General features: G+C 42.7%; 1 protein-coding gene across 1 annotated transcript in view; it reads left to right on the top strand.

Annotated features, from left to right (window-relative positions):
* Nucleotides 1–27,809, top strand: part of LOC306887998 (rho guanine nucleotide exchange factor 26-like) — an 81,689-nt gene that overhangs the window by 31,170 nt on the left and 22,710 nt on the right. The window contains exons 7-11 of the mRNA XM_079446083.1: nt 17,059–17,211; nt 21,067–21,196; nt 22,186–22,260; nt 22,360–22,449; nt 26,512–26,666. Coding sequence (XP_079302209.1) covers nt 17,059–17,211; nt 21,067–21,196; nt 22,186–22,260; nt 22,360–22,449; nt 26,512–26,666 — 603 coding nt within the window. The remainder of the gene's footprint in view (nt 1–17,058; nt 17,212–21,066; nt 21,197–22,185; nt 22,261–22,359; nt 22,450–26,511; nt 26,667–27,809) is intronic.

A 27,809-nucleotide genomic window follows, 5' to 3' on the forward strand; every position in this document is an offset into this window, starting at 1 on the left:
CGTCATGCTACTCTCTTTTTGAACTCATGCACACACAAACCCCTCTATGTATTTAGGAACAGCATGTCTGCTTGCACGACCATCCATTACTATGGGTTAGCTTAAGTGAACAGCTGTGTGTGTTAGAGATATGTCCTCGTCCAGAGCTCTGATGTTGTTGACAGTATACTTGTCTTCACAAATATCCTTCAGATCTGTTCACAGCTGTGGCCAGTGCACGTCCAAACCCTGCAATCAAAGTCCATCTGGCTGGAATGACAGCAATAACCTGCCAGTGTTCACATACATGGATTAAATATTCACTAGCTGTACTCAGTGGAAGAGTGTCGTAAGGTTGAGCTGTCAGCAGACTCAATAAACAGGAGTATGAAAATGGGTCAGGCTCATTTGCGTGGACACTTACACTTTTAAAGACATCTGGCAGTGAGTACTGCTCCAGTAAAACAATGAACTTGTAGGATAATTGAATTTAAAACATACTGTTTAATCTTATTAAACTTGTGTTGTGTTTGAGAGAGGGGTTGTGGGATTATTAGTCTAACTAAAATAAATTTTGCGCTGAATGCCTTGGCAAAACTACATATTGTATACATGCTCAGATGTTTATCATATGGCTAATTTTGTTGTACTTTCAGCTATCAGTAAGAGTGTAGTACTCTCAGAATTAATTTGACCTTTTTGAAATATGTTGTGCAGATTATTAAGAGCCCTCTGTATGCTTTTTGCAGGGACATCTCCTCTGGAGCAACCTGAGGTTTAAAATTCCTTGCTCAAAACATAATGTCTTTAATAAAGTTATAATTTTGGCCTTCTATATGCAAAGGACCATGAGTCGGAACTTGAACTTGGGTCACTTGAGGTGGCCCGCAAAGCTATAGGTGTGTTTGACTTGAAGCGGCGCTGCACAGAACGATCAGTGTATGACATCAAAGTACAGCAAGAGCAATAAGAGAGAAGATGGATCCTTATGCTTTCGAATCGCTCTCGCAGTACTTTGATGTCATACACTGATCATTCTGTGCAGTGACGCTTCAAGTCGAACACACCTCTTATGTCTTTGGAATAGCTATGGAATTGATATCAGGTGGCACACGTGAACCTGCTGAATGGATAGGAGGAGGCAACAAGGAAAGGCACATAAAAACACATAGCAGAGCAAAAATAAGCACCAGCTCATCTCAACAATGCATATGTCACCAGCACAGTAACATAAAATACACACTTCCCACCAAAAGTTTGGAATAATTAAGATATCTTTCTCACCAATACTACATTAATTTGATTAAAAATACTGAAAAAAACCCCAGTAATATTGTAAAATATTGTTAATATTTACAATTCTTTAAAATGCAGTTTATTCCTGTGATAACAAAGATGAATCTGAATCTGTCCGCGACTGAAGTACAAAGCCTATCATTTACATAATAAATAATAGTTTAGCATTCAGATACGTTACATCGCAAATAGAAATATTATTGAATATTTGGATTTGTGACAAATGAGAGAGGTAGGATACACGAGCACAAAGCCCCATTTCGCAAACAGTTGAGTGCGCAAGCCTTTAAAGTATACTCCTTTGTCATTCTATGTGAGAGACGTGTTCAGAATCAGCACACGGTCATTGTGTAGTTGGCTTTGTTTTCAAGTGCGCAACTCTAAGGCTAGAAGGGATACGTATGGCGGTTATCAAACAGCGTTGCATTGCTGCGGGCACCCCCTTCTGGATTGGGGGTGAATTGCTTGTATTCGTCGTAAGGCCTCATGCACCGAACCGAGATGTCTGTACCGTGACGGTTCAGTACGAATACATGTACCGTGCCACCCCTAATAAATATATATATATATATATATATATATATATATATATATATATACGAAGAGTTTGGTTCCTAAACACGATTTAAAAAAAATAAAATTAGTTTCCAGCAAAATCAGTATTGTATCTGGTCGGTGTTGAAAAGTCTGTTTTTAATTTTATGCAAAATGCGATATTTGTCATGTTATTCTGTCATGTTTTCTCCCTTTTTTTCCAAACTGCGACAAACGCCAGTCTCCTTTCTCTGCAGAATGCGATAAATCCGCTCAACCAATCACAGCGCACCATTCCACACACTGTAAACAGTAACTATAATGGCTGCGCTTTGAATACACCCGGCATCCTAGTTTTCCTCATTTAGGATCTACTTTGTGATCAACAAACAAACAAAAATTAGGGCTGCACGATAAATCACATGTGATTGTCATGCGTATCTCGTCAGTAAAGCCGGTTCTGCGATCTCCATCACGTGCTTTCAGATGGAGCAATATCGCGTTCATAGTCGCAGATGAATCACATTCGATTATGAACGCGATATCGCGTAGCTTGTCAGTGTAAGTGTTTTTATTAATGCCATTAATGTTTTTGTTATATAGCCTACAGTGTATAGCACTAGTCAACTAAGTGAATACAACATGGCAAAGACTGATTGAATGCATTTTTAGTCCAGTGCCTGTATATAAGATCAGTATTGACCAAGTTCAGAGGCTGTCATATGTGGATCAACTTACTTTGTGTATTTTCAATATTTTCAATATGAAAAAAAAAAAACAAACAAAAAAACTTTTATATTGATTCAATGGATTTATTGCATTTTGGGAAAAAAAAAGATGAGTTTTTATAATAAATCTTTGAAAATCAAAATCTGGATTTGAATTTTTAATGTTATTATAACCTAAATATGCTATGTGAAAGTTTGAAACAGAAAATGGTGGTTTCCATCTTGTCACTTTCTTGGTAAAGAAAACACATTTTTACTCAAATTTATCAAAATGGATTTATAGCGTTTTGGAACCAAACTCTTCATATACAGTTGGGCAAAAAAGTATTTAGTCAGCCACCAATTGTGCAAGTTCTCCCACTTAAAAAGATGAGAGAGAGGCCTGTAATGTTCATCATAGGTACACCTCGACTATGAGAGACAGAATGGGAGGAAAGAATCCAGGAAATCACATTGTCTGATTTTTAAAGAATTTATTTGCAAATTATGGTGGAAAATAAGTATTTGGTCAATAGCAAAAGTTCATCTCAATACTTTGTTATATACCCTTTGTTGGCAATGACAGAGGTCAAACGTTTTCTGTAAGTCTTCACAAGGTTTTCACACACTGTTGCTGGTATTTTGGCCCATTCCTCCATGCAGAGCTCATCTAGAGCAGTGATGTTTTGGGGCTGTCGCTGGGCAACACAGACTTTCAACTCCCTCCAAAGATTTTCTATGGGGTTGAGATCTGGAGACTGGCTAGGCCACTCCAGGACCTTGAAATGCTTCTTACGAAGCCACTCCTTCGTTCCCCGGGCGGTGTGTTTGGGATCATTGTCATGTTGAAAGACCCAGCCACGTTTCATCTTCAATGCCCTTGCTGATGGAAGGAGGTTTCACTCAAAATCTCACAATACATGGCCCCATTCATTCTTTCCTTTACACGGATCAGTCGTCCTGGTCCCTTTGCAGAAAAACAGCCCCAAAGCATGATGTTTCCACCCCCGTGCTTCACAGTAGGTATGGTGTTCTTTGGATGCAACTCAGCATTCTTTCTCCTCCAAACACGACAAGTTGAGTTTACCAAAAAGTTCTATTTTGGTTTCATCTGACCATATGACATTCTCCCAATCCTCTTCTGGATCATCCACATGCTCTCTAGCAAACTTCAGACGGGCCCGGACATGCACTGGCTTAAGCAGGGGGACACGTCTGGCACTGCAGGATTTGAGTCCCTGGCGGCGTAGTGTGTTACTGATGGTAGCCTTTGTTACTTTGGTCCCAGCTCTCTGCAGGTCATTCACTAGGTCCCCCCGTGTGGTTCTGGGATTTTTGCTCACCGTTCTTGTGATCATTTTGACCCCACGGGGTGAGATCTTGTGTGGAGCCCCAGATCGAGGGAGATTATCAGTGGTTTTGTATGTCTTCCATTTTCTAATAATTGCTCCCACAGTTGATTTCTTCACACCAAGCTGCTTGCCTATTGCAGATTCAGTCTTCCCAGCCTGGTGCAGGTCTACAATTTTGTTTCTGTGTCCTTCGACAGCTCTTTGGTCTTGGCCATAGTGGAGTTTGGAGTGTGACTTTTTGAGGTTGTGGACAGGTGTCTTTTATACTGATAACGAGTTCAAACAGGTGCCATTAATACAGGTAACGAGTGGAGGACAGAGGAGCCTCTTAAAGAAGAAGTTACAGGTCTGTGAGAGCCAGAAATCTTGCTTATTTGTAGGTGACCAAATACTTATTTTACCAAGGAATTTACCAATTAATTCATTAAAAATCCTACAATGTGATTTCCTGGATTCTTTCCCCCCATTCTGTCTCTCATAGTTGAAGTGTACCTATAATGAAAATTACAGGCCTCTCTCATCTTTTTAAGTGGGAGAACTTGCACAATTGGTGGCTGACTAAATATGCAGTGGGTACGGAAAGTATTCAGACCCCCTTACATTTTTCACTCTTTGTTATATTGCAGCCATTTGCTAAAATCATTTAAGTTCATTTTTTCCCTCATTAATGTACACACAGCACCCCATATTGACAGAAAAACACAGAATTGTTGACAGTTTTGCAGATTTATTAAAAAAGAAAAACTGAAATATCACATGGTCCTAAGTATTCAGACCCTTTTCTCAGTATTTAGTAGAAGCACCCTTTTGATCTAATACAGTCTTTTGGGGAAAGATGCAACAAGTTTTTCACACCTGGATTTGGGGATCCTCTGCCATTCCTCCTTGCAGATCCTCTCCAGTTCTGTCAGGTTGGATGGTAAACGTTGGTGGACAGGCATTTTTAGGTCTCTCCAGAGATGCTCAATTGGGTTTAAGTCAGGGCTCTGGCTGGGCCATTCAAGAACAGTCAAGGAGTTGTTGTGAAGCCACTCCTTTGTTATTTTAGCTGTGTGCTTAGGGTCATTGTCTTGTTGGAAGGTAAACCTTCGGCCCAGTCTGAGGTCCTGAGCACTCTGGAGAAGGTTTTCGTCCAGGATATCCCTGTACTTGGCCGCATTCATCTTTCCCTCGATTGCAACCAATCGCCCTGTCCCTGCAGCTGAAAAACACCCCCACAGCATGATGCTGCCACCACCATGCTTCACTGTTGGGACTGTATTGGACAGGTGATGAGCAGTGCCTGGTTTTCTCCACACATACCGCTTAGAATTAAGGCCAAAAAGTTATATCTTGGTCTCATCAAACCAGAGAATCTTCAGGTGTTTTTTTAGCAAACTCCATGTGGGCTTTCATGTGTCTTGCACTGAGGAGAGGCTTCCGTCGGGCCACTCTGCCATAAAGCCCCGACTGGTAGAGGGCTGCAGTGATGGTTGACTTTCTACAACTTTCTCCCATCTCCCGACTGCATCTCTGGAGATCAGCCACAGTGATCTTTGGGTTCTTCTTTACCTCTCTCACCAAGGCTCTTCTACCCCGATAGCTCAGTTTGGCCGGACGGCCAGCTCTAGGAAGGGTTCTGGTCGTCCCAAACGTCATCCATTTAAGGATTATGGAGGCCACTGTGCTCTTAGGAACCTTAAGTGCAGCAGAATTTTTTTGTAACATTGGCCAGATCTGTGCCTTGCCACAATTCTGTCTCTGAGCTCTTCAGGCAGTTCCTTTGACCTCATGATTCTCATTTGCTCTGACATGCACTGTGAGCTGTAAGGTCTTATATAGACAGGTGTGTGGCTTTCCTAATTAAGTCCAGTCAGTATAATCAAACACAGCTGGACTCAAATGAAGGTGTAGAACCATCTCAAGGATGATCCGAAGAAATGGACAGCACCTGAGTTAAATATATGAGTGTCACAGCAAAGGGTCTGAATACTTAGGACCATGTGACATTTCAGTTTTTCTTTTTTAATAAATCTGCAAAAATGTCAACAATTCTGTATTTTTCTGTCAATATGGGGTGCTGTGTGTACATTAATGAGGAAAAAAAATGAACTTAAATGATTTTAGCAAATGGCTGCAATATAACAAAGAGTGAAAAATTTAAGGGGGTCTGAATACTTTCCGTACCCACTGTATATACTCACCGGCCACTTTATTAGGTACACCTTGCTAGTACCGGGTTGGACCGCCTTTTGCCTTCAAAACTGCCTTAATTCTTTGCGGCATAGATTCAACAAGGTGTTGGAATCATTCCTCAGAGATTTTGGCCCATATTGACATGATAGCGTCACGCAGTTGTCGGCTGCACATCCATGATGTGAATCTCCTGTTCCACCACATCCCAAAGGTGCTCTATTGGATTGAGATCTGGTGACTGTGGAGGCCATTTGAGTAAAGTGAACTCATTGTCATGTTCAAGAAACCAGTCTGAGATGATTTGAGTTCCCTTTCAGTCGCTCACGTTCGACGTAACGTCGACGTGACGACGTAATTGGGATCACTTCAGAGAGCCCTATCCACTTCGAGTATCTACAGAACAAGCCAATGAACGTTGGCGTGCGTGAACGCGTCACGCGCCCCCGCCCCGCTGCGCGGGTATAAACCGGAAGCGGGCGCACGCACACATTGTCTTTCGCTTCGGAGCCGAGCTTTGCTTCACTCTACAGAAGACTGCCTAAAGAAGAGGACTCTCCTTGGTGTTGGTGTGACGGCGCGATCAGCGGTGGCCGCGAGCATTGCAGCTCACAACTGCTGTTTTCACAGCACTATCGTGCTGTGTGTGTGTGTGTCGGTCCGGTGGGCGTTTCCCCGTGTGTTCACACCGCGGCTACCCCTGGGTGCCTCAGCACTAGAGAGTTAGTTTCTATTTTTTTGTTTTCACTAAAAGAGCAACACAAGCGTGACCCTGCGTCTTTTTCAAGATGTCATTCCGCTTGTGCGTTTCTGGATGCAGTCGTTCCCTGGCGCCAGCAGATGGCCACAGTAGTTGCCTCTCGTGTTTGGGCATTCAACACGCTGAGGCGGCTTTTGTGGATAGTTCGTGTTCCCATTGCGGGAATATGACTATCTCAGCGCTTAGATCGAGACTCGCTTACCTCAAGGGAGGTGCAGTCCCCTCGCCTATGCCCCGATCTAGTGTTTATTCTGCCCCGCAGTATAGACCTACTTCGGTGCATGACCAGGGTGATCTGAGGATTACCGTGAGGGCTTCCCCGTCGAGTCAACCTCCGCGGGCCCCTCATGCCTCACAAGCGCTGCTGCCATTGGAGTCCCTTAGCGAGCGTCTTGGTCCTTCTCCGGAACGACCGGCCGTTTCCTTTGGGGCTCCTCCTGACGACCAGATGTCGATCGCAGCATCGGAGGGGGAGCTTCAGTCCTCTGGAGATGATGACTCGGCTGCGTTACCCCCCTCGGGGCGTGTGGCGTCCGAGCCGGATCCAGAATGGGCGGCTATGCTTTCCCGGGCCGCCGAGAAGGTTGGGCTTGTGTGGAACCCTCCACCACGTCCCGAACCTTCTCGGTTGGACGATTGGTTTCTCGGGGCGGGCCGTGCTGGTTCTCAGTGCGCCGCCCCGGTACCTTTCTTTCCGGAGGTGCATAAGGAGCTCTCTAGGACGTGGAAGGCACCGTATAGTGCCCGAAGCCGTCCTAGTGGCTCCTCCCCCCTCGCCACCCTCGACGGCGGGGCAGCTGAGGGGTATGTGGATATCCCTCCAGTGGAGCGGGCCGTCGCGATGCAACTGTGTCCGGCGTCCGCTTCCTCTTGGCGGGGTAATCCGCGCCTCCCGTCCAGGGCCTGTAGGTTCTCGTCCGGTCTAACGGCGAGGGCTTACAAGGCCTGTGGACAGGCTGCTTCCGCCCTCCATGCCATGGCGCTCTTGCAGGTCCACCAGGCCCAGGCGCTCATGGACATGAACGAGGGTGGTTCTGACCCAGAGCTCCTTCGGGAGCTCCGTGTGGCAACCGACCTCGCCCTCCGGGCGACGAAGGAAACTGCACGTTCAGTCGGTCAGGCGATGTCCACCTTGGTGGTCCAGGAGCGCCACCTTTGGCTCAACCTGGCGGATATGAGGGACGCCGATAAATATCGGTTCCTGGATGCCCCTCTTTCCCAGGTTGGGTTGTTCGGCGACGCGGTCGAGAGCTTTGCCCAACAGTTCTCGGCCGCACAGAAGCAGACGGAGGCCATCCGGCACATCCTGCCCCGGCGGACCGCTGCTGCTTCCTCCCGTCCGCCGGCCGCAGATCCTCCGTCTACTCGTCGCCGAGGTCGGCCTTCTGCGGCGTCCTCCGCTCCCGCTAAGCCCCAGCAGCAGCAACCATCCAGGCCTCAGCGCGGAGCAAGCCGTAGGAAGCCGACCCCGCCCGTCCAGGCCGCTGCCAAACCAGGGGGCAAGCGACGGTGCAAACGTCCCTGAGACGGGCGGCCCAGAGGTGGATCAAGTTGCTCTTCAGGAGATGGCGAAGGCGCCACTCCTTCCCCCGGTGGAGGGCCGGGTGGAGAATCTTTTGTTTCCTTTTCCTTTTGTTCCGCCACTGACCCACGGGTCAGTGGTACCCACATTCTCAAAGAAAGAGCAATTTCTGAAACCTCTGGGCCCCAAGAGGGCGCGCTTGGCAGTCGACGACGCCACCATGCCTTGTCACTCCCGAGCCCCTCTTTCATCGCCAGCGGGCAGCAGTGGCCGTGTCCTGGACGCACTGACGCCTCCGCACACTCTCTCTGCCCTTCGACGGAATCAGGTATGTGCTGCACCACACACTCAGACCCCACTTCGGGCCGCTGTGCCGTCCGAGTCGGGTCCCTGCATTCCGCCGCGCTGCCCCACCCCGGGTACGTCTGTGGTGCCCTTGGTCCCGCTTGCTCGGTCCCTGGGAGCGTGGGTAGCGCTTCCCAGCCCGTCTCGCTGGCTCATCCGTACCATCAGACTCGGCTATGCGATTCAGTTCGCCCGGCGCCCCCCTGCTTTCAGGGGCATTCTGTTCACCCGTGTTCTGGCAGACAGTTCCCCTGTGCTCAGGGCAGAGATCGCAGTCCTACTGGCGAAGGACGCGATCGAGCCGGTCCCTCCAGCCGATATGAAGACCGGCTTCTACAGCCCGTACTTCATTGTACCCAAGAAAGGTGGTGGGTTACGGCCAATCCTGGACCTGCGCGTCCTGAACCGGTCCCTGCACAGGCTACCGTTCAAGATGCTTACGCAGAAACGCATTTTCAAATGCATCCGTCCCCAGGATTGGTTTGCAGCGATCGACCTGAAGGACGCGTACTTTCATGTCTCGATTCTCCCTCGACACAGACCGTTTCTTCGTTTTGCGTTCGAGGGACGGGCATATCAGTACAAGGTCTTACCCTTCGGGCTTGCCCTGTCGCCCCGCGTCTTCACGAAAGTCGCGGAGGCGGCCATTGCTCCCTTGTGCGAGCGGGGTGTTCGCGTTCTCAACTACCTCGACGACTGGCTTATTCTAGCCCAGTCGAGAGAGCAGTTGTGCGAACACAGGGACATGGTGCTCAGCCACCTCAGCCACCTAGGGCTTCGGGTCAACTGGGAAAAGAGCAAACTCACCCCCGGGCAGAGGATCTCTTTTCTCGGTATGGAGTTGGACTCGGTCAACATGACAGCGCGCCTCACCGAGGCCCGTGTCCAGTCAGTGTTGAGCTGCGTGAGCACGCTCAGACGCAGAACAGCGGCACCACTGAAACTCTTTCAGAGGCTCCTGGGGCATATGGCATCTGTAGCCGCGGTTACGCCGCTCGGATTGCTTCATATGAGGCCGCTCCAACACTGGCTCCACGATCGAGTCCCGAGATGGGCGTGGCAGAGTGGCTCGTGCCGGGTTCAAGTGACTCCGCACTGTCGCCAAACTCTCAGCTTGTGGTCGGACCCTTCATTCCTGCGGGTAGGGGTTCCCCTGGAACAAGTGTCCAGGCACTCTGTGGTCTCCACGGATGCCTCTGCCACCGGCTGGGGGGCCACGTTCGACGGGCATGCAGCTTCAGGTCTGTGGACGGGACCTCAACTGCATTGGCACATCAACTGCCTCGAGTTGTTAGCAGTACGTCTTGCGCTGAGCCGCTTCAAACCGCTGCTACTAGGCAAGCACGTACTAGTCCGTTCGGACAGCACTGCGACCGTTGCGTACATCAACCGCCAAGGTGGTCTACGCTCCCGCCGCATGTCACAACTCGCCCGCCATCTCCTCCTCTGGAGTCAGAAGCATCTGAGGTCGCTTCGTGCCGTTTTTATTCCGGGCCTGCTCAACCGTGCAGCCGACGAGCTCTCACGGCAGCAGGTGCTACCGGGAGAATGGCGACTCCATCCCCAGGTGGTCCAGCTGATGTTCAGGCGCTTCGGGACCGCACAGGTAGATCTGTTTGCCACCCCGGACACGTCTCATTGCCAGTTGTTCTATTCTCTGACCGAGGGGACCCTCGGCACGGATGCTCTGGCACACAGCTGGCCCCGGGGCCTACGCAAGTATGCGTTCCCCCCAGTGAGCCTTCTTGCACAGGCCTTGTGCAAAGTCAGGGAGGACGAGGAGCAGGTCTTGCTAGTTGCGCCGTATTGGCCCAACCGGACCTGGTTCCCGGAACTAGTGCTCCTCGCGACAGCCCCTCCCTGGCCCATTCCTCTGAGAGAAGACCTGCTCTCTCAGAGACGGGGCACCCTGTGGCACCCGCGCCCAGACCTCTGGAAACTCCATGTCTGGTCCCTGGACGGGACGCGGAGGTTCTAGATGACCTACCCCCTGCGGTAGTTGACACCATCACTTCCGCTAGAGCCCCCTCTACGAGGCGCCTCTATGCGTTGAAGTGGAACCTGTTCGTTGACTGGTGCTCCTCTCACGAGGAGAACCCCCGATCTTGCTCCATCAGAGCCGTGCTTTCCTTCCTGCAAGAGGGGCTGGAGCGAAGGCTGTCTCCCTCCACCCTTAAAGTGTATGTGGCCGCCATTGCTGCACATCACGATGCGGTTAAAGGTAAGTCTCTTGGGAAGCACGACCTGATCGTCAGGTTCCTGAGGGGAGCGAGGTCCTTTCGGCACTTCAGAGACCACCCTTTGAGCCTCTGCAGTCAGCTGAGTTAAAAATTCTGTCCTGTAAGACAGTACTCCTGGTTGCATTGGCCTCTATCAAGAGGGTAGGGGACCTGCATGCATTTTCGGTCGACGAATCGTGCCTAGAATTCGGCCCGGGTAACTCTCACGTCATCCTGAGACCCCGGCCCGGATACGTGCCCAAGGTTCCTACCACTCCCTTCCGGGACCAGGTAGTGAACCTGCAAGCGCTGCCTTCGGAGGAGGCAGATCCAGCCCTGGCTTTTCTCTGTCCCGTTCGCGCTCTGCGTCTGTACGTGGACAGAACGCAAAGCCTCAGGACCTCAGATCAGCTCTTCGTCTGTTACGGAGGCCAGCAGAAAGGGAAGGCTGTCTCCAAGCAGAGGATGGCCCACTGGATAGTGGATGCCATCGCCTTGGCTTACGGAGTCCAAGGCGTGCCCTGCCCACCTGGGTTGAAAGCCCACTCCACTAGGGGTGTCGCTTCTTCCTGGGCGCTGGCACACGGCGCCTCTCTGACAGACATCTGTAGAGCTGCGGGCTGGACGACACCTAACACGTTCGCTAAGTTTTATAGCTTACGTGTTGAGCCGGTTTCTTCCTGTGTGCTCGCTTCTTCTAGCCGGTAACACCGAAGCTCCCGCTTAGTGTCGGCTTGCTGCGCCACTCCCTTCCTAGGAATGGATATGTGCGCTTTTTTACTCCAGTCGAGTTCCCCACTTGGCGAACCCTGTGAGTTCCTCCGCACCCCTTCGGCAGTCGGACGTTGCGGAACGTCCGGCGCCAGGCCTAGTGCTCGTATGCTTGTGTAACTTGGGCTAGGCCGGGTTCCATATGTGCGTTCCCTGCGGCGATCCCATATGTGTATTCCTCCATGACCAGCTCCCTGCGGTGAGCCCGTGTCTTCCCTTGGCAGAGTCTGCTCTGCCGTCACTGTCCGGTGTGTCTCCCCCCCCCTTCGGGTGGAGCCACCCCAGTGACATTCCATATGTTGCACTGCCCCCTCGGCCAGTCCATATGTGTATTCTCCACATGTTACCTCCCTTCGGGCAGGATGTGGCTCCGCAGCGTCCTTTTCCCTGGAAGGGTACGCTTTCCCAGTGTTATTAAGAGTTCACTGTGTGGGGGGTAATGGAACAGCAGTTGAGCTCCCTCTACGCAGGTCTTCCGCCCCAGCAGTTGGGGGGCTGAGAGTCTTGCGTAGGGCGCTGGATGTGGCAGCAACCGTGGCGTTTTCCATGGGATCCCAATTACGTCGTCACGTCGACGTTACGTCGAACGTGAGCGACTGAAAGGGAACGTCTCGGTTACTGATGTAACCCTCGTTCCCTGAAGGAGGGAACGGGAGACGTAACGTCCCGTCGCCACTGTTGCTGACCATCGCTGCATGGCCGTCACTATCTCGGCTCCTCAGCGAAAAACAATGTGTGCGTGCGCCCGCTTCCGGTTTATACCCGCGCAGCGGGGCGGGGGCGCGTGACGCGTTCACGCACGCCAACGTTCATTGGCTTGTTCTGTAGATACTCGAAGTGGATAGGGCTCTCTGAAGTGATCCCAATTACGTCGTCACGTCGACGTTACGTCTCCCGTTCCCTCCTTCAGGGAACGAGGGTTACATCAGTAACCGAGACGTTTTGTGACATGGTGCATTATCCTGCTGGAAGTAGCCATCAGAAGATGGGTACACTGTAGTCATAAAGGGATGGACATGGTCATCAATATCCCCCACACCATTCCACCACCACCACCAGTCTGAACCCATGAGACAAGGCAGGATGGATCCATGCTTTCATGTTCTTTACGCCAAATTGACCCTACCATCTGAATGTCGCAGCAGAAATCGAGACTCATCAGACCAGACAACGTTTTTCTAATATTCTATTGTCCAATTTTGGTGAGCCTGTGCGAATTGTAGCCTCCATTTCCTGTTCTTAGCTGACAGGAGAGGCACCCGGTGTGGTCTTCTGCTGCTGTAGCCCATCTACTTCAGGATTTGACGTGTTGTGCATTCAGAGATGATATTCCGCATACCTTGGTTGTAACGAGTGGTTATTTGAGTTACTGTTGCCTTTCTATCATCGCTAACCAGTCTGCCAATTCTCCTCTGACATCAACAAGGCATTTTTGTCCACACAACTGCTGCTCACTGGATATTTTCTCTTTTTCGGACCTTTCTCTATAAACCCTAGAGATAGCTGTGCATGAAAATCCCAGTAGATCAGCAGTTTTTGAAATACTCAGACAAGCCCGTCTGGAACCAGCAACCATTCCATGTTTTTTCAACACTTCAATTATGTTCTCAGTAGTAATACTCACAAAGTATTTGCATTTCCTTTGAGTTATTGTAAATAATGATCTCATATTTTTGTTCTATAATTTCAGAATTGCCTTTTTAATTGTAGTTAGCAAACTTATTTTTTCTGTAAATTGCATAAAACTGAGAAAAATATTTAAAAAATCCCATTCACTTAAGTATACTATAAACAAAACAAGCTAGCTTCCCGTGAAAGGTCACTATGACATTTATAATAAAAATAAATGCTTGTAGAAATAACTTAATATTCATTTTTTTTTATATTCATGTTCATACCACATGATATCCAAATGTGGTAACTACATACCAGCCATTAAAAAGGTAATTTAGGTAAATTTTTTCAAAATTTGAAAGAGAGTTAGAAACCTGCTTGATGCTTCTATGGGTCCTTGGCAAATTGTTATATGATGCAACATCTTTGAATGGATTTCAACATAAAAGTACCAAAATGGCAGTTTATTGATGGTCACACCACATGATATTTCATAAAATGGAGATTATCGGACAAAGTTTGTTTGAATATTATGATGGAAATATAAATACAAATGCTTTGCAATTTTATACAGGATTACAAAACACTTTGGAAAACATGCCAAATAGTGCAGAAAATTCATCTGAATAAATTTAGGGTAATTTCAACGATGTTTCCAAAACAACAGTTATGGCTGGACGGTTACACCACATGATGTTTTGACAGTTGGAATAGCAGAAAAATTATAAATAACTAATGTTTTTTGAAATATTTAAGTTGGTACATATGTGGAAGAGGTACTTCTTATATAAACTATTTCCCCGTCTAAATACTGTAAAGCTGATATAAAGCCACCTTATATCAATACACAATTTGTATTGTTAAAAGCACTATACAAATAATATTGACTTGACTTGACTATGGCATCTTTTTTATGCATTTAAACCAATTTTTAACTGAAAAAATTCAATCGGACAGAAAATTTAGGCGTCACGCCATTGACTCATATATAAATACACATGCATGTATATATTTAAGAAAAATATGTAAATATGTTATGTTAAATATGAAATATATTTATATACAGTATAATATAAATTATATGAATATAAATATAAACATGTAAATATTTTAAAAATATATACTGTATGTGTGTGTGTGTATATTATAGAAAATAGAAAACCTTTTTTTTTTAACATGTTAATATTTTACAATATTACTATGAGGGTTACAAATGATAAATAATTGTTGTTACCACATATTTAGGAACATAATGGTTAAAGCCCTTAGGCCTAAGGTAGGAAGATATGATTCCTTGAAAGTTCAGCCATCAGGTTTGAATTGGGGTGATGGGTATTACACCGTTTTCTAAGAATTACCCAATGACACTTGCAACCTTGGGTTAGTCAGTTTTGCTCACTACATGTATTTGTCTCTTTCAGTGTACATATCTGCCTTGAAGGTTGTAAAATAAAATCACCTCCCCATTGACCATTTCTCAGACACAACAGCAAATCCCCGCCTGAATGTTTTCTAGTCAGTGGATCAATGTTATTGACCAAATACTTATTTTCCACCATAATTTGCAAATAAATTCTTTAAAAATCAGACAATGTGATTTCCTGGATTCTTTCCCCCCATTCTGTCTCTCATAGTTGAAGTGTACCTATGATGAAAATTACAGGCCTCTCTCATCTTTTTAAGTGGAAGAACTTGCACAGTTGGCGGCTGACTAAATACTTTTTTGCCCAACTGTATACTCTGATTATCTTATTATCTATTATACTGTATGTACAATAAAATGAATTATGACAAGCACAACTCTGCCTTTTTTGTTATGTCAAGTTTTAATGAACAATAATAGCCATTCTAAAAGAATAAGTAAGTATAAGAGACTTATGTAATAGGGAATAAAGACAGAAGCAAACAATTCAGTCAAATGCTTTCAACAAAGTCAGTGTTGTATTACGATTAATAAATGAATAATTTATGAAACATAACTTTGTGCTCAGCCAAAACGATATGACCCGGACGAAATAATAATTTCATGAGACCATAGCCTCTTAGATTTACCCCAAAACGAATTTTACCTTATGTTTAACCACTAACTTTACAGAGACATCAGAGCCAGCAGTAATTGCCAGAAGGACTAGCCGAGGTTAAGTTCCTCTCGTCGAGATACATGCTCACTGAGCGACCGCTGATCGCGTGGATCTCACGTCTCCGAAATCGGCGAAGCACATTTTCAAATAGGCGGTATCTTTATAAATAAACCGCAGATTTGAATTTTAAACAACTACATTCTCACCTGAAATACTCTTAGAGCTGCATTTCATGACACAATAACTGTAATATTTTGAAAATTGGGTTTTCTCCTCCGCCATTAACGGTCGCTGGTTGGTGCGAAATGCATTCTGGGATACCTGGCTGCCTCAAGTTCGCACAAGTCACCTCTGGATTAGGGTTGGGCGATGTCTACAAACTTGGCATCGGACGATGTCTGCAGTGAAACATCGCGATGGACAATGACATCGGGGGGATGGGACAGGGGTTGGCGTTAGGGGGTGTGCCCGAAGCGTAAATCTGTATTCAGAACGGCAAGGAAAACAAATAACGATTGCCAACGGTTGCCTGTTACAGCACATCAAATTTCACTTATCACATAAACAGACAGAGTAAGGAGAGATGACTGAATCTGGTCACACACTGGATGAGAAGAGCAGCATTGCGCCACTTCTTTAAAATTCAAACACATTTTCTATGAGTGTACGCACACTGGTGGCGCCATTCAGCATCTGTTCGATGCCGGCTCAACATCGTGATGTCTATCAGCCATCGGCGATGGACGAAGGCATCGTCTGTCGGCCCAGCCCTACTCTGGATCATCCTTGATAAAAGGGGCGGAGCAAGAACACATCCGGGGATTTGAACTGTACTTGGCTATATGTGAACTTTGAATTGGAACAGTACTTGGGTTGATGATGACGTTTCACAAGTCCACAAGAACACAAGTACAGACAAGAACGCATATTGAGAAATGTCCCTCATCTCCATTTGCATTGAATTTTCAGCATTGTAACTGCAGATATTGTTTATGCTCAAACAGCAACATTACACACTAACTAAAGTTAAAAAGGTGAAATCACAATCAACCACCCCTTTAACTGTGTAAACCCCCAAGAACAGAAATAGATGTTTGTTTCCAAACACTGATTTTGTTGCTGAGTATGTGTTTAATAGTTGCCCATTGTACAAATTTATTTTTAGTCCTGTTCATTTGGACTGCATTGGTTAACTCTTGTCCCTGTAAAGCTGCTAGGGCTCCAACCACCTGTAGGAAGGTCCTGGGGTCACGGCCCTTGTGCTAACAACCTGTCTGACATCACTTCCAGATTTAGCATTCAGGTTGAGTCTTTTTCTGGTCTATTGTGAGATTGTGAACCAAAGGTCATGCTGGGTTCCAGCACAGATGGCTCTAAATCGTGAATACCTTGCAACTGAAGTCATGAAGTGTGTGTCCTGTCAGGAAGAGCATGTGTGTATCATTTTCATGCTGCCATCCCTGCTTGGTCATTTGAGGGGCTTTGGGACATCCTGTGCTCTGTTCTGATCATAGGCCTGAGAAAGGTGTTAGAACACCTTCCTGGCTTTGTGTTGTATAAGTGTATGTGTGCGTGTGTTTGTGCATATGTAATGACTAAAACAGGGTGCTCCCTGCATCAGCTTTGACTCCTGTTGATGTTATGTGAGGCATGCCATGCATGTTAATGCTTTCATGCAATTGTTTACCTCCATTTTCTCCCTCTAGGTTCTTTAAGGAACTTGAGGATCGGCACCAGCAGAACATTGTAATTGATGACATAAGTGACATCATTTTAAGGCACGCCCAGTCAAACTTTGACCCCTATGTGACATACTGCTCAAATGAAGTGTACCAGCAGAGAACCCTGCAAAGGCTGCTGTGAGTACAGCACACATACACACAGACTATCATTGCTTCAACTGAAAATTATGAAGGTATGAAGCTTTTTCTACACAGTGATCAGATTTCTGTGGAAGGTATTTTCTACCTCAGTGTAAAAATAAAAAGGGTACCCTTACCAAAAAGTAGTATACTTCAAGTTTATTTTATTAAGTATACTTAAGTAAAGTTTGAGTATATTTTAAGTATACTTTATGTAGTAAGTATACTAATATCAATGTACTAGTAGTATACTCGTATGTGTACTATTTTAATACTCATTGGGACTAAATTGACCCACTTTCTAATATATAAAAGTATACTTTTAAGTATACTTTAAGTATAACAGTAGTAAACATCAGAGTTTACATCAGAGTTTTTAGCTTGTACTGCAACTATACTATAAGTGAACTTATAGGTATACTGATAGTAATTAAATACATGTAGTAGCATTTTTAGTACTTATAGAAGTATAGTCTCAGTAAACTACTAGTTTAGATGTTTTATACTGCAAGTTTTCTTTTAGTGAACTTCACATCATACATGGTATACTACTATGTCCCTATTTAGGTATTAATTTGTATATATTTTGTTATATGAATATCTGAACATACAAAACATAAAAAGAAAGAACAGAGTATCTGCTTGTATTGTACATTTTATTCTAGCTTCATGCATTCTTTTTTAAACACTTGAATGTGGGCAAGTGTCATAAATAAAAAATAAAGAAATAAACAACATTTTGAACAAAAAGCTAAAAAAAGACTATGAACTGGATTCAGAATGATAATCAAGACGCAGACGGAGTCGATCAACACCCCAAAGCTTGACAGTCATTATTACCCCTTCATTGGTCGACATTTTATTCCATAACATTACACAGTTTTGATGCTGTTTTATGTCTGTTGATCATGTTAGATTACATGTGGAAGCATGTTGTTTTGGTTTCTTCTTCACTTGAGTATTTTTTGGAAATTCTGTACAGAAGATGTGTACTAGCGCCCCTACCATATAACAATGAAAACACGGATTCTAGGAGCACAAGTATATCTCAAATATATTTAGACTTTTTCTAAGTAAAAGTCAAATATACTTACATGTCATTTTAAGTATATTTCTAAGTACATAAAGCCCATTTCTGAGAAGTACATAAAAAGTAGAATAAAAGTATACTTTCCTATTTTTAGTTTAAAAGAAGTATACTAATAGCACACTTGAATAAACTTCTTTTTTTCATGAGGGTAGTTATGAAATTAACTTTAAAATGAGAAAATTTATATTAAATAAGAGATCAAATTAAAAAGTCACATTGCGAGAAATTAAAGTGTTAGTTACGAGATCACATTGTGAGATATTAAAGGGACAGTCAGAAGTGGGTAGAGTAGGCTACCCAAAAACTGTACTCAAGTAAAAGTAAAAGTACTTATAGAAATATTTACATAGTAATAGTCTGAATAGTTACTTGAGTAAGAGTAAAAAAGTATTGGACAAAAAAAACTACTCAAGTAGTTAGTTACTAGTTGCTTTGGAAAATATACTGTATATAGCCTATTTTTATTTAGATATATAGATTAAATTTATGTAATGTGTGTGTGTGTGTGTGTTTACACAATGCCGTTCAAAAGATTTTTAATTATTTTTTTATGTAATTTATTTCAGTGATGCAAATCAGAATTTTCATCTGCCTTTACTCCAATCTTCGTTGTCACATAATCCTTCAGAAATCATTCCAATATGTTGATCAATGCTGTTCTTTTTAACTTTCTATTAATCAAAGCATCCTGAATAAAATGTCACAGGATCCAAAAAATATTAAGCAGCAAAACTGTTTCCAACACTGGTAATAAATCAATATATAAGAATGATTTCTGAGGGATCATATGACTCTGAAAACTGGAGTAACAGCTGATGAAAATTCTGATTTGCATCACTGAATTAAATTATATTTTAAAGTAAATTAATTATGTATTATAAATGTATATTTCTATAACCTCTCACACTGAAACCTCTGAAAACTCCTCACATGACTGCTACCGACATCTGAACATAACGAAAAAAAAATGTACATTGTTTATATTTTGCAGAATATAAGATTTGTCAAATGTAGCCTATATTTCTGCAAGCATAAATATTGTAAAAATATGAATATTAATTGTGTCTAGAACAGGTCGCGCGGCGCTGCGCAGAGCTAACATGGGTTTGGCAGGTGTTCATTTCATACTCTTTGACCGCTTATTTAATGTATGAATTATACATTGTATTTAATGTATAAGGAACATATACAACAAACTGGTAATGTCATAATGGTATCGTGTTCTGTAATGAATGAGGCCTGTCTATACCTGTGGAACCGTAGACAGCGCACGCGGTGTTCATCTAATAAAGATCTTCATAGAGCTCTAGCAAACAAGCCTTTGCAGATTTGCTTTCAATTGACTGTAGATCCAAAGCCACGTCTTCAACGCTCTTGATGTTACAACTCTGATTGAGAACCGCTTCAGACGACTGAACTGAACGAATCATTCAAACTGATTCGCGAACCAATTCACTGATTTGCCAACTGGTTTGATCAAGCCTTCGAACAGAATTCACTCAAAAGAATGAATCATTCGCTAATGGCCATCGCTCATTGCCCAAAGAAAAGTAGACGGCACGTTTGGAATAAATTTAAGCATTTTTAACTTGTATTGTATTAAGATAAAGTAACAAGAGGAGCGTCGCCCACAGTAACGAAGTAAAAGTAGTTTTTTTTCTCTAAAAATGTACTTGAATAAGAGTAAAAGTACCCATCTTTGAATATACTCTAAAAGTATTAGTTACCCAAAGAAATTACTCAAGTAAATGTAACGAAGTAAATGTAACTCGTTACTACCCACCTCTGGGGATAGTTCACCCAAAAATGAAAATTCTGTCATTAATTACTTCCACTCATGTCGATCCAAACACGCAAGACCTTTGTTCATCTTTGGAACACAAATTAAGTTATTTTTGATTAAATATAAGAGCTTTCTGAGCCTGCATAGACAGCAATGCAACTGAAATGTTCCCAAATGTAGTAAGGACATAGGTAAAGTACCGAACAAATAAATCTCTTCTGAGTCATCCACATAATTGAAAATAAATAATCACTTTCCTAGGAATAAAATAAGATAATGTTATTTCTAGTCCAGTGATTCTGTATTTCTCTTTTATTTAACTAACACACCAGTGGATGGGGCCAAAGACGTGATGATGTAGAAGTGTAGGTGTTGATCTAATTCTGAAGAGGCCGTGCTTTCGTTGCACTATTACATCACAAAGTGACACAATCTGAAATAATTGGTTTTCTGAGCTTGGTTTTAATAAAAGCTGTTTTTGGACTAATGAGGAAGTTTTGAGCTCTGAAACTTACAAAATGTTTTTTATAGTACAATAACTTCTTACAAATCAAAAAGACCCCTTTCAGGGAATCAGTCACAGTTGTGACATTAAAAGTAAAATTGTGATAAACAAAGTTTCAATTGTGTGATATAATAACTTTAAAGTGAAACAAACTCCCAGATGTAAAGTCGCAGATATATTGTAAGATATAAAGTCATGTGAGATAGAGGTGCGATTTAGAGGAACAGTCAGAATTGCAACAGATTTTGTCACAGAAATCACTTTCTTATAATTGTGATGTCAAACTGCCAGATATAAATTCGCAATTATAAGGAATAAAAGTGGCAATTACTAGAAATTAAGTTGGTTACATTTATATTTGTTGCATAGTGATAAAGTTTTTTTTTATATCATTGGGATCACATGACACTCTGCAGTCAATCACTAGTTTAACACTATTTATCTAGTGTATCACTAGTCCATTTATCCCTTCAGAAATAAAAGCCCCTCCTTTAAGGAGGTACTGACAAGGATCGAGGCCCACCCGGACTGCCGGAACCTTCCAATGATCTCCTTCCTCATCCTTCCCATGCAGAGAGTCACACGGCTGCCCCTGTTGATGGATGTGAGTGACATTATCCCTCGACTTCCCCTTTAGACCCAGCCTGAGCTGTGCTAACATCTCTAAAACTGACATAAACATCTGGCTCTCTTGTAACTGCATTTTCAGTCTTCTGACATGCATCTTGTGCTTTGATTATGTGGTTTAATTTGACCTGAAGGATGTTCACTGTTACATAACACATCAAATTAAGCCAGTTACAATCTCCTGCCACTTCTTGTTTTTCTTTCTTTTCTCTTCGTACTTTGCTCTCAAATTTACACTCTTCTGTACTTTCACTTTCATTCAGGTTTTAGCTTTCAGGGCCTCCCTGTTTAACAGTAGCAATTCTGTTTAAATGTATTTATTATTGCTTGAGACTTTTCTACAGTATTTCAGCATAAACAAAAGGGGTTGAGTTGGTTTGAGGCTCTTTTACTGTATTTCAGGCATGGTTTAAAAGGGCTGGTGTTGTTTCCTCTCTGTCGTCTTTTTCCTCTCAAGATGATTGTATTTGTAAAATGAAGTGAGGGAGTAAGCTGCACTAAAGATGACCTAGAAACTTCACCACTTCGTCCCTATCCTCACAATTCTTGTTTTCATTTATTGCCATCCTTCCCTCCTTCCTGTAGACCTTTTCTTGCTTTCTCACCCTCTCATCTTTCCAACTCTTTGTCGCTTTGTGGGTCCCCTGAGCTTGGCAGTGGGTTTCCTAGTTTAGGACAGCTTGGCTGGCTGACTCTGAGCATGAGAATGCTGGGTTTGGTTTTCTTTCCTTCTTTCTCTCTTTCTTCCCACAGCTCAGAAACAAGTGAAACTCTTGCTGGAAAATATCAGACATGCGTGAGAAAATTTTGAGAGCCCTCCATTACAGATAAAATGTTTGAAAACCTTCAGGAACAATAAATCAAAAACTGTTGTACAAACAGGAAACAAGTTCTGATGCAAGTCTATTTTAGATTTACAGCATATTAAACTGTGTACTCAAGCACCAAAATGTTTTTGTCTTGTAGACCATATGCCAGAAGACGCCCAAAGATTCAGCCTCTTATGAGGCATGCAAAAAAGCTCTTCATGTTGTCAGCAAGGTGAAACATACTGAGAATTACCACTGTAAGTTTTTCTAGTGTTGTTTGAGAGAGCCTTAGTTAATAATCACCTTTTTTTCTGTATGTGTGTATATGCAGCTTGTGAGGAAATGTAATGAGGGTGCTCGTACAATGGAGAGAACAGAAATGATGTACACCATCAATTCCCAGTTGGAGTTTAAAATCAAGGTAAGAGAATAATACAACCTGTGAAAGGAATTTAACCATTCTACTGAACAATTCCACTGCCTTGATGATTCTTTTAATACTTTTTTTTAAAGAAAGCACCCACTGATCCACACTGTATACTAATACTGGGCTATATAGTGGACTATATACTAATGATTTATTAATGAAAGTACCTATAAAAAAGAAAGTTATTACAACAAAGAAGTCTTCTGAATGTGTAATTTTCAAAGTGAGTTTCTGCGGCAAATATCATTTTGAGGCAAGTTTCAAACATTTTCTGTCCGATTAAACGAGTCAACATTTTGGTCGAAGGCCCTGTTTACACCTGTCATTAAGATGTGTTTTGGTCGATTGGATCACAAGTAGAGAATGGAGACATTCCTGTTTACACCTGCTTTTTTAATCTGTCGCTTTTGTCTACTTTCAACCACTTTCCTTTTCAGTTCTTTAAGGAGAGGGTCTATGGGCGAGTGTATGCATGGGCCTTTTCTGATCTTTTGATCTAATTTAGCAAAATAAGCGCTTGAAATTTACTTATGAACGTGAAAGGAGACAACGGAAAATGATACAGAGAGCAGGAGTTTTGCTCTGAAAGGATTGTGTTCAATCAGGAATGGTATAAGCATATGATTATTCTTTTTTTCACTTTCACACCAAACTTACGATTTCAGATGATTTTAAATAGTTTAAATAACAAATTTTAAATCCCGTTAGACTAGTGCAATTTAACAATGTGTCCCATGCTTTTTAAGGATTAGGTCAGTAGGCAGAGAGAAGGTGGCTTTTAGAGGCCGTTCAAAAGCAATCAACCACATGAGTGTCTACACCACAAAAGCTTTCTGGTCTAAAGTATTTTTGACTACCTCTGGAAGTGGTAATCAAAAAATTGGACAAGCTCAAAAGTTTCAGACCCTGTTTACACCTGTGTTTAGCATTGTCCATTTATGATCAAATTGACAAAAACGCAAAACATCTCCATTTCGATTGCTAATCCAGTTACACACACCAATGTCAAATCTTGTCAAACGAACAACCATCAAATCATTATACTGATTTAAGTCTTGTGAGCCTTAAGTACAGATAACAGTAACAGTTTCTGGTTTATTGCACACAAAAATGCCTTTCAGCTTAGTAAGTCAAGGGCCACTCCTATTGATTCAGTGAGTTGTTCAGGCAGAGAGATAATTCAAGTTAACTCAAATTACACTTATGCAACCAGCGGGGAAAGAAGTACATTATTTCGATAGTTTCACCGTTTTTGTTTTTTTCTTTGTCTTTTTTTAATTAAATAAACGCAGCATTATTGGGCAAAGTAATGATAAGTTGTCAGTTTAATAAACTTCAGTTAACCCACCCAGTCTATTCACAATTAAAGCGCCCAAGCTGCAATATCTAACATATAGCAAGTGCAAAGCATCCTTTATGTAAACATTATGATATATTGTTGGTAATGGCGCAGTGGATAAGACACATGCCTTTGGTGTGAGAGACCCGGGTTCGAATCCACTGTGAGACACCAATGTGTCCCTGAGCAAGACACTTAACCCCTAGTTGCTCCAGAGGCGTGCGACCTCTGACATATATAGCAATTGTAAGTCGCTTTGGATAAAAGCGTCAGCTAAATGAATAAATGTAAATGTACACACTAGATCCATCAGAAACTCCAGCATATTTTTAAATGTTAGACATCACTACCTGAACATCACAGCTTTTTTCTGCTCCTCATCTGTATAATGTTGCGCCTTTCTCAACTTTTTGGCTCGCTCAATGCTTTCTTGGCCTACTGTCAGACGGACACCGACACAAACACGTAAAGGAATCATGAGGTTCAGGAATCATGTGTTCCTTTTAATGACAGCAGCCAATAATAACAACTGAACAATTATTTGAACTGTACATTGAACTAAACATCTGAACATTTCTTTTTATCCACAAAGTGTGTAGCTTTAAAAAAACACAGATATTTTTGCCTGCTTTTCAAGTGGCTGACGTGACATATTTTCCGTTGCACGCTCTCTGTCCGCTGGTGGGAGTGTGCTCACCTGTGTGTGCGTGCACGTGTCTGTGTGTGTGTGTGCGTGCGTGCACGTGCATCAGGGCATGACTCGTGCGTGATACAGAGAGCAGAGCAGAATTGTAAATGCACGACCATGTAGAGACAGAAATGGCATTCGCTCATGTAAATAAGATAGGTAACATAAGACTATTTAGTTTGTTTAATGAAAGAACAAGATATAGACCTGTTCTATAGAGAAGGTAACCTTAAATGACTTCCGTTGTGTTCTGGCGTTACATAGAAAATAAAATTGAATAAAATTACCTTGACCTTCAAGGGGGGGCAGGGCGCCCCCTAATATAATGTCAGGGGAAACACTGCAAGAGGGAAAGGATCTGGATCTGGTTAAATTTTGATCTCATAGCTTTAGCAAGAGTTTAGACTGTCACCTTCATGTAGTACCTTGTACCACAACAAGCAAGTAACGTTGTTCACACATTCTCACCTGATACACACATGCTGCTCACTCGCTGTGGGTCTTGTGTTCATCATGACGTATTTTTCCCTACGTTATTCGCAAATGTGTTGAGCATGTGCAGTTTAAACTTACTTTGCATGCACACAGTGATGCATTGGACACACTCACTAATATAGTGCAAACATATTTACAACCTGCTGCTTGAGCATTGTGTGAAAGTTCTGCTGGCACATTTGGTACGGGCAGTTGTCTAGAGGGTTCTGCATAATCACAAGACATTTCCGAGTCCAGCTGTTAGAAGGTCAGTAGCTCTCAGAGTTCTTTGTGACTTCATTTCTTGCAGTTGCAGGAGTATGTGTCATAGTGTGACTTTATTGCTTATTTTAAACTTTATTTCACAATTACCAGACTTCTATAGATAACAGTCAGTGGATCTCATGTACTAGCTATGTGATATCTGCATGAAAGCATTTTCACGAACAGATCACTTCCCGATTAACAAAATCAAGCTGTGCCCTACATTTTTCTTCTCATTTTTTAACATTTTACTTGTTTATACATCGCAATAGACAAGAAAATACAACTGCAGCTGCAGTTTCAATGTCAATTTTAAAATGTTTGTTGTGTTTGAACTTGCTTTGAAGATGGCACACTTGCCATTTCTCAAATATATTTTTCCATATCTTCTCAGGTGTCCTAAGTGAGAGCATGGTATGTTTGATGAGAGTGACAAGAGGCTTTGTGAAAACCCTTTATATGGAAATGGTTTGGCCATGTTTTGTTCAAATCAACACATGGTTGCTAACCAACATTAGAATGAAATTAAAAGAACAAATTGAGAAAAAAAAAGTCATCAATGATCGAATTATGAAAAAAAAAAAAAAATCAACAAACATTTCATTTTTAATATTTTGATAAACATTACATACATTTTAAAATGTTGACACCGATACATTTGAAAAACAACTAGGTGTCCGGGAGGGGGGAGTAAATGTCAGTCCTGTCTTCCTGTGTCTTGTGTTTCCCCTCCTCTCGTGTTTATTAGTCCTCTGGTTCCCTGCCTCTGGGTCCGGTCTTGAATGTCTAATCGTCATTCTGAGTTTGTCCTTCCGTGTCTACAGCGTTCCCAGTGTTTGGATAATAAAGTCAATGTTTGAAGAAGTTCCTTGCCTCCTCATTTCCCTTGCTCCTACGAAGTGTGATACTAGGGTATGGATATTGTGTACCATTTTTATCTTTAAAAACTCCTAGATGGAGCAAAACTAAGGAAATCACAGCTGTCTTTGGTGTTCCATTTGCTGCCCTTCTTCTTGCCTCCAAAGCCAAGCTTCTTAGCCTTGTATTTCCTCTTTAGACAGATTTTAAGCAAGCGGATATATATTTTTTTATTGTTTAGCAATTAAAAATGACCAAAATGCACATCCCTATCTAATTATTTATTTCCCTGTTCTTAATGTCTGTTATTTGTTTTAAAAATAAGGTCTTGTTAACTTTTCAACATTTCTTGTTAATGTCGATCGTGTTGCATTGAAACATTAATGATTCTGTCTGGTTCACATTTTTTTCTTTTCACACTTTCTCTCTGCAGCCGTTCCCACTGGTGTCATCCTCCCGCTGGATGGTGAAGCGTGGTGAGCTAACGGCTTTTGTAGAGGAAAATGGGATCTTTTCCAAAAGAACATCTCGCCAGCAGGTCTATTTCTTCCTCTTCAATGATGTCCTCATCGTCACACGAAAAAGAAGGTGAGCTGGAGACCACAAATGAGATCTCTCATATTGTGTCCAAATGTACCTCTGTTCTTTCCCTGCTGTTATTGTGCCCTGGGGGATACTATGGAGATTATTGGGCTAACGTAAATGGATGTGGAGGTGAAGCTTGCATGTACATGTGGGTGTGGATTGTTAGCTACATCACTCATATCAAAGAAAAACAGAACCAAAAAATTTTAATAACTGAGCTCCAGAGTCATTCTTCCCACTGGTCGCACTTTTGAGACTAACTTTCTCAGTTGGTCGCACGAGCACATGATTTGGTCGCAATTTAATTTAATTTATTTTTTTGCTACAACATGGGATTAATCAATGCATGCTGATAAACCTTTATCATAGTTTATAGTTATATGGAAATGAAACCTGTTCTTTTTCATCAGTAGTATTATTTGTGATTTGAATTTTGTGAACGGGAGTTCCTCATTTGCTATGTTGTAAGCCGCGGGCTTCGGATGCTTTCACTTTCGAATTCGCAATCTTGCTTGCATACATTCGAATGTTTTGCTTGCATACATCACCTTTCACTTTTTAAGACTAAAACAAAAGATGGATTCGTTGTTATTTTTAATTAAAAAGCACAACAACAAAACAGTAAGATACAATGACTAACTAGCTTACAAAACGTTTATTAACAAAAACGAATGAGGCATACGTACCTCTTCCTGTATTATATACCGACCAATAAATTACAGAATGTTTAGCAAACATTAAGAAATCTAATAAAAAATAAATAAAAGAGAGCCTCCATAGCATAATGTGAGGTAAACACGTGATGAGAATTGTCCTTTTAGAGCATAAACTGTCTGCATGAGAGCCATCACACAACCCACCACAAGACATGTCGGAGCATCTGCACCACCCTCCAAACTGTGATCATCTTTCAAGTGTAATATACAACAATGTTGAGTAGGATTTTGATATTTTACTGTTGGCCAATGCTCAACATTGATTTAGAATTCAAGTTCAAGTTCAAGTTCAAGTCAGCTTTATTGTCAATTCTTCCACATGTACAGTACATACATACAGAGAATTGAAATTGCATTACTCTCAGACCCTTGGTGCATACAGTTAACATTAAACACGTTCAGATACAGATAATACAGTTTAAACATATGT

Source organism: Barbus barbus (assembly GCF_936440315.1).
Source record: "Barbus barbus genome assembly, chromosome: 22".
In the NCBI taxonomy this organism is placed as follows: Eukaryota; Metazoa; Chordata; class Actinopteri; order Cypriniformes; family Cyprinidae; genus Barbus; species Barbus barbus.